This window comes from Solanum dulcamara, chromosome 4 (assembly GCF_947179165.1).
Source record: "Solanum dulcamara chromosome 4, daSolDulc1.2, whole genome shotgun sequence".
Taxonomy (NCBI): Eukaryota; Viridiplantae; Streptophyta; class Magnoliopsida; order Solanales; family Solanaceae; genus Solanum; species Solanum dulcamara.
Genome location: NC_077240.1, coordinates 40,589,335 through 40,597,004, shown reverse-complemented (window position 1 = coordinate 40,597,004; position 7,670 = coordinate 40,589,335). Strand labels below are relative to the sequence as shown.

Genomic DNA, 7,670 nt, shown 5'->3' with positions numbered 1-7,670 from the left:
ATCATCATACATCTCCACATTTATTAGTCCTTCCACTTTAAACTAATATTTGTGCTGATTATTGTTTAAATATTTCAACCAATAAAAGGATGAAAAGAGTAAGACCAATGACAAAAAAAAATGGATAGAATTGTCTCAGGAACATAGTGCTATAAAATCTCTATTCTATCAGTTTAAAGCATGATTATCTAAAATCTTATTTATTGCAGTGTCATAATCGATGAGAGTTGTTTTATTTATTTATCTATTTTTAAAAAAATATAATATCATAAAGTGTAAATATCATTACACCAATAATAAAAAATATGATTTTTATGGCAAAAATACGTTAAGAATAATAAAAATTAAAATTAACGTCAGGGACTTACGTCCCAAATTCTAGTGCGTACGCCCTATGAATCGACGCCTTCAATTTACACCCCAAAGCATTTTTGATGCACCCCTCCGTGGGACTTTCCCCGAAACTCACCCAAAAAATGCCTTTGAAAACATCAGTATAAATTACATGGGAAGCTAAGACGTCGTATAAGAGACATGCAAGATTCAGTTTGAGTTAGTTTGTTGTTTATAGAGTTGTAATCTAAACTGCTCTTTGAAAGTTTGTGAAGTTTGGTGAAAATCCTACAAAATGTAGATTGTGGTTTTTCTTTCCTTGAGCAAGGAAGTTTTCCACAATAAATTCTGTGTCTTGTTTTTACTGTTTACATTTGTATCTCTAATTCATGAACCTGGTTCTTAAAATCATTAGGTGGTATAGGTTTCTTCAGTTGTGCAATTTAATTTGGAAGTAGTACACAATTTGGTATGTAAAATTAGAAAATAACTTTCAACTAAATGCACATTTTGCAATACAAGATGTTAAGACGATATTTTGCACTAGGAAATTTAAAGGTTTAGCCCTCAAATTCTTCAGCAAATTTTTATCGGGAGGGATATGCAGAGGGGGAGAAAACCTGTTGTGTCAATACTGGTGGCAACAAGTAGTAATCCGAGAAGCACGATAGCAATTATCAGCCATTTGAGTAGTAGTAGGTGTGTACATGAATCGAGTTGGTTCGAATTTTTTACAAATCAAACCAAACCATTTGTGTCGGGTTATTAAATCTATAAATCAAACCAAACCAATAAAAGTCGGATTTTTCGATATCAATTTTTCTCGGGTTTTTTGAGTTTTTTCGGATTTTTTAATAGTATCTAATAAAAAGCACAAAGCAGTGCTTCTTAAAAAGAGTTCTAGTACAAAATATCAACATATAAGATGGACGCAGAACACTGTTTGAAGTTTTAACTTTATAATATAACTTAATAAGATGAGTTTTTTTGTATATTATTTAGATGAGCTTCTCAAGTCCAAATCTAAATGTAAGAAAGAAAACAAAAATTATGAAAACATTTTAAAAAATATTTATAAATTACATTTTAATAAATATTTTTATGTATAACATAATTTAAAAGTAGTATATCTATAATCAGGTCGGTTTGGGTTCGGTTTGACTTTTTTTAGTTAAAACCAAACCAACCCTATAATGGTCGGGTTTTTTTTCCAAACACCAAACCAAGTCAAACCAAATCACTAGTTGGATTTGTTTTCTGGTTTGATTCTATTTATCGATTTGGTGCAGTTTATCGGTTTGCCCTATACAACCCTAAGTAGTAGTATGTTTATGTGATGAGAAGAAGGCTTGTTGGTAGAAACTATGATGAACTTGGAGCTATGTGCTTTGTACATGTGTCATAAATTATTAGGTTTTTTCTGTAAACATGTTTCTAAACTAAGTAGGTTTTTATTTTTTTTATTTAAAAGTTAGAATTTTGTTAACTTTAATAACTTTTGGAGATAGTGATACTTTAATTTTTAATTTATAAATAATATTATTAATTTATTTAATTATTGTTAAAATAATTTATTCAAATGATATACCACCCGGCAAGGTAAGAATTGATAATTAACAAAAGATGATTCTAACATTCTAATAGTGCTCTCTACTAGTTAGAGTGAACTTAATAGAGACGAAAAGACTAATTCCTTATACTATCTTTATGAAGCCATTAGATAAAAATAATCATGAAGAAACATAGTTAATACATCAATAAATTCAAATAATATATTGATCTCTAATAATTACAACAAACCCAATAGAGGCGAAAAGGCTAATTTCTTATACTATCTTTATAAACCCATTAGATGAATTAAATTTTGACAAAAATAATGAATTATAACACGTAAATAAATAGTGTCTAAAACGAAATTCTTTAGTGAAGAGAAAAAAATTTAATTAATATTTTAAGGGTCTTCGTGTTTTTAATATAGTATAAATTATTATGAATTTTAAATTTGAGAAAGCCAAAAAAAATTGACAAAAAAAGAAACAAATATTGTTTTTACAGTGCCACATCACCGCGCTTAGGATTCTCTTTTATGTATATAGATATAGATTATTAAGGGAAAAAAAGTAAAGCTTTCAATAATTCTGCAAATAAATTCAAATAAATCACCATAATATAGAAAAAAATATTATAATTGTTATTTGAGAAAGGTAACAATACAAAAAATGATAATAATCGAGATAATTTTTAAAATAAAATCATCATACATCTCCACATTTATTAGTCCTTCCACTTTAAACTAATATTTGTGCTGATTATTGTTTAAATATTTCAACCAATAAAAGGATGAAAAGAGTAAGACCAATGACAAAAAAATGGATAGAATTGTCTCAGGAACATAGTGCTATAAAATCTCTATTCTATCAGTTTAAAACATGATTATCTAAAATCTTAATTATTGCAGTGTCATAATCGATGAGAGTTGTTTTATTTATTTATCTATTTTTAAAAAAATATGATAGCATAAAGTGTAAATATCATTACACCAATAATAAAAAATATGTTTTTTATAGCAAAAATACGTTAAGAATAATAAAAATTAAAATTAACGTCAGGGACTTACGTCCCAAATTCTAGTGCGTACACGCCCTATGAATCGACGCCTTCAATTTACACCCCAAAGCATTTTTGATGCACCCCACCGTGGGACTTTCCCCGAAACTCACCCAAAAAATGCCTTTGAAAACACCAGTATAAATTACATGGGAAGCTAAGACGTCGTATAAGAGACATGCAAGATTCAGTTTGAGTTAGTTTGTTGTTTATAGAGTTGTAATCTAAACTGCTCTTTGAAAGTTTGTGAAGTTTGGTGAAAATCCTACAAAATGTAGATTGTGGTTTTTCTTTCCTTGAGCAAGGAAGTTTTCCACAATAAATTCTGTGTCTTGTTTTTACTGTTTACATTTGTATCTCTAATTCATGAACCTGGTTCTTAAAATTATTAGGTGGTATAGGTTTCTTCAGTTGTGCAATTTAATTTGGAAGTAGTACACAATTTGGTATGTAAAATTAGAAAATAACTTTCAACTAAATGCACATTTTGCAATACAAGATGTTAAGACGATATTTTGCACTAGGAAATTTAAAGGTTTAGCCCTCAAATTCTTCAGCAATTTTTTATCGGGAGGGATATGCAGAGGGGGAGAAAACCTGTTGTGTCAATACTGGTGGCAACAAGTAGTAATCCGAGAAGCACGATAGCAATTATCAGCCATTTGAGTAGTAGTAGGTGTGTACATGAATCGAGTTGGTTCGAATTTTTTACAAATCAAACCAAACCATTTGTGTCGGGTTATTAAATCTATAAATCAAACCAAACCAATAAAAGTCGGATTTTTCGATATCAATTTTTCTCGGGTTTTTTGAGTTTTTTCGGATTTTTTAATAGTATCTAATAAAAAGCACAGAGCAGTGCTTCTTAAAAAGAGTTCTAGTACAAAATATCAACATATAAGATGGACGCAGAACACTGTTTGAAGTTTTAACTTTATAATATAACTTTATAAGATGAGATTTTTTTGTATATTATTTAGATGAGCTTCTCAAGTCCAAATCTAAATGTAAGAAAGAAAACAAAAATTATGAAAAAATTTTAAAAAATATTTATAAATTACATTTTAATAAATATTTTTATGTATAACATAATTTAAAAGTAGTATATCTATAATCAGGTCGGTTTGGATTCGGTTTGACTTTTTTTAGTTAAAACCAAACCAACCCTATAATGGTTGGTTTTTTTTCCAAACACCAAACCAAGTCAAACTAAATCACTAGTTGGATTTTTTTTCTGGTTTGATTCTATTTATCGGTTTGGTGCACTTTATCGGTTTGCCCTATACAACCCTAAGCAGTAGTATGTTTATGTGATGAGAAGAAGGCTTGTTGGTAGAAACTATGATGAACTTGGAGCTATTTTATAGTATCCTTGAATATAATATTCGACTGATATATTATTAATTATTTGTTATTCTTAGGCCTATGAAGTTAAGAGCCGCCAAGGGGCCCTGTTTAATCACATATCCATACATCAACTTGTTCATTTTGTAAAAAAAAAAAAAAAAGAAACACGAGTTTGGCGATGTTGAAGTTCAAACTTCAAATGCAGCCCTGACTTTACAAAACTTTATATCTAGTTATAAGATAATTTTGAGACACATGCACAATTAATTGTGGAGTTTTTATTTATGAAAACAAGCACAACTTTTGAAATTCAAATAATGACCAAAGGAATTAAACTAAAAATATGTATAATGTACCAAAGTATCCTTTATTCATGTGGTCTTAAGTATGTCATATGATAAATTGTAATTAAAGAGTTGTCATTTTTTGAAATAAGACTAAAACAAAAAAGTATGACAAACAAATTTAAGCAAAACGAATATTAAAAACACTCTTCGAAACAGATATACATGTAATTAAACGATATTGATCCTACCTGTTTAATAATTCAAAAGATTAGTGGAAACGCAGGAGCAAGCTGCAGTGTTGCAACAAAGCATTATTGGAAGCGCTTTGGCACGTAGAGACCATAACAAAAATCCATTTTATTAGTTGCGGCCTTTTCGTTTGATATGTATTATTTTAATGGCGGCTTTTCTGTGGAGTGTGGAGGTAGCTATCATGATTGACTTTAAATTTAATACATTTATTGTAAAATAATTTTCATTTATTATATTCATTCCCGTCTTCTAAAATAAAAATATTGGTATTTTTGTCTATGATCTGTATGCATTGCGACTGATGCTTCTCAAGGGGCTGCGGAAAATATAAGTACACATTCAATTCAAATAAATCTTTATAAGTTACTTTGGGATCAAAGACATCGTATATTTGCAACACCTTCCTCCTTCCTTCATTTGTGGTCTGGTTTATTTTTATTTTTTTAAAAGAAAAAAGCTTGATTATTGATTAGCAAGATAACCTTAGCAGAGTTCATTCCCCTGCCCTTTCCCCTACCTCCTATTAAATAAATAGAAAAAGATTATTGAGCAGAGTTAATAGCTCAATTTGTTCAATTGAGAGTGAGAATTCCAAAGCGATTCAATAGATTGAAAGAAACTTGAGCTAAAGCATCATGATTATTAGAGACATGCACAATTAATTCAGTTGGATAGAACTATCGATGAGGGAAATTTGTGGTAAGAAAGAGCTTGCTACTATTGATTAACGTGATACAACGTAAAACCTTAAATCAGTAATTTCAGTTCTTTTTGAACTACCTCCAATTTAGCTGAGGGGTAGCAGAAACGTGGGATTACAGAAAGATCAGTTGCATGTCACCACTAGATTAGCTCATATTCATAAATTATACCTTACAAAATCAAAGATTAAATGACTGAATCAAGTTAATGATAAATACACGAAATGATAAACAATAATTAAAATTTGCAATTACCAGATCCGAGTCTAATCAAACATGGAATTAGTGTATGGAATTTACAAACTTACGAAAAGTTTCTTTCCAAAATCACAAATATCACAAAGAAAAGGAATTTAAAACATTACTAGCAGTTGCATCGTCTCTGGTTAACGATTCACGAAGACAGAGCAATGTTATTTAGTGTAGCATACAAAGATAATTGCATAAAAAGAATAAATTTTGTTGCTGGGGCAAAAGTGATTTCAAATGTCTCTTCTTACATCTCGCTTATGAGGGAAGCAGTGACATTAGTTTCAGCAGAAATGTCCCAAACTCTATCAGAAACCCCAAAGTTGAGATTATATTTGGGCTGCTTGTTCGGGGAAAACAATCCAAAATGTTTCTCCAACTCAGGATTCTTGTTATTCTCATCAAACATGGCAAATATATAAGTCTCAATGGGCCCAGGCTTTCTTGGACTACCCTCTTTCGCATGTTGAATTAAGTTCCTCAAATAAGTTGCTGCATTGTCTTGTGTGGCACCAAATGCACCAGCAGATGGCCATCCACTCTCTGACACAACAATTCCTACAGATCCCCCTCCTGTTCGATCCATGGCAGCATACACAGAATCCAACATAGCATCAAATAAGTTCCTATATTGACGCGAACCATCTTGTACCACCACATTAGGTGCTGTAAAAAGAGCATAGGGGAGTGAAATCTGTCCTGGATTACCAGAATAACTAAAATAAGGATAAATGTTAACGAGCAAAGGTGCACGTGTGTCCCTTAAAAACCCAACAATGGGATCAGTGAACCATCTAACATCGTTCCTAAAGGAACCCTGTGATGGTGGATAAGAGTTGCCAATCAATGTCATGTCTACTGATGTTGAAACCTTAATGTCGTTACCCAAACCAGCTGCACCAATTGCTTTATAAATGTTTACCATAGCAGGAACTTGAAATGAGGCAAGATAAGATGTGCCTGTGACAGGGCTGATTTCATTCCCAACAGCTATGTACTTAATTTTAACATCTGGCCAGAAATCTCTCACGTTCTTCTGTACCCACCAATTCGCATGTTCCATGCCAGAAGCAATGTGTTTCACATCTACATTCGGAAGTCCTAGTATGACTTCAATGTTCGATCCTCTTAAGGCATTTAAAGCTCCATGATTCGGATCATAAAGCCTCAGTCTTCCAATGTTTCTTGACTTGTACAGTTGTATAACTTCCGAATGTGATGGCAAGTTGTTCCCCATCATTCCATAGCAAACACCTATCGATTGAGCCTCTGCTCGATAACAAGTAGAAATTAATGGGGTGTTAGAAACTTAACCAATTCTTGAAAACTTAAAAAAATTTAAAGAAGACATGGTATATATGTTACTGGTTCCTCTGAATCTACTAGTTTTCTCTCAAAACTGTTTATGTTGAAAGAGTTCACTAAATAAATGTTACATTTTGATCTGTTCTCATACCTCAAATTGGAAAAGTTTGTGAGTGTTAACTGAAAATAGCAAATAACTCTTGCTAAAATGAATATACTGCAAGTTAGCGTGGGAAAAAGAGACACAAGTAATAAGTGTATACGAAAAATAAGCAAATAACTATCAACAATAATTTTCAGTGGGAAATTCAAAATGTTTAGCTAGAAACCTGATATGTGAATGTTGGTGGCAACAAGTAATCCTAGAAGCACGATAACAGCTATTTGTGAGGTAGCCATGATGTTTGATGAGAAGGGTTGTTGGTAGAAACTAAGATGAAGTAGGAGCTATATATATGGAGGGAACCTTGATTATAATGTTAATTCGAGTGGAATATTAATATTAGTACGTAAGTATTTATTATTCTTAGTCTAATGAAGTTAAGAGCCGCCAGGTGGACCTGTTTATATGTTCACATGTCCATAAGCC

At 31.3% G+C, this 7,670-nt stretch overlaps 1 protein-coding gene across 1 annotated transcript; it reads right to left on the bottom strand.

The window, feature by feature from the left end:
- Positions 1-5,786: 5,786 nt before the first annotated feature.
- Positions 5,787-7,543, bottom strand: LOC129887357 (glucan endo-1,3-beta-glucosidase, basic). Its single transcript, XM_055962427.1, has 2 exons — positions 7,411-7,543; positions 5,787-7,045 (listed from the first exon to the last, which is right to left on the bottom strand). The coding sequence occupies exons 1-2, from the start codon at positions 7,478-7,480 to the stop codon at positions 6,024-6,026; spliced, it is 1,092 nt and encodes a 363-aa protein (XP_055818402.1). The 5' UTR covers positions 7,481-7,543; the 3' UTR covers positions 5,787-6,023.
- Between the last annotated feature and the right edge of the window lie 127 nt (positions 7,544-7,670).

Bases quoted from the DNA above. Each gene is read 5' to 3' on its own strand.
- LOC129887357 (XM_055962427.1), bottom strand. From the start codon at position 7,480: ATGGCTACCTCACAAATAGCTGTTATCGTGCTTCTAGGATTACTTGTT. The intron at 7,046-7,410 runs GTTTCTAGCTAA...GTTATCGAGCAG, and splicing joins CACCAACATTCACATATCAG to AGGCTCAATCGATAGGTGTT.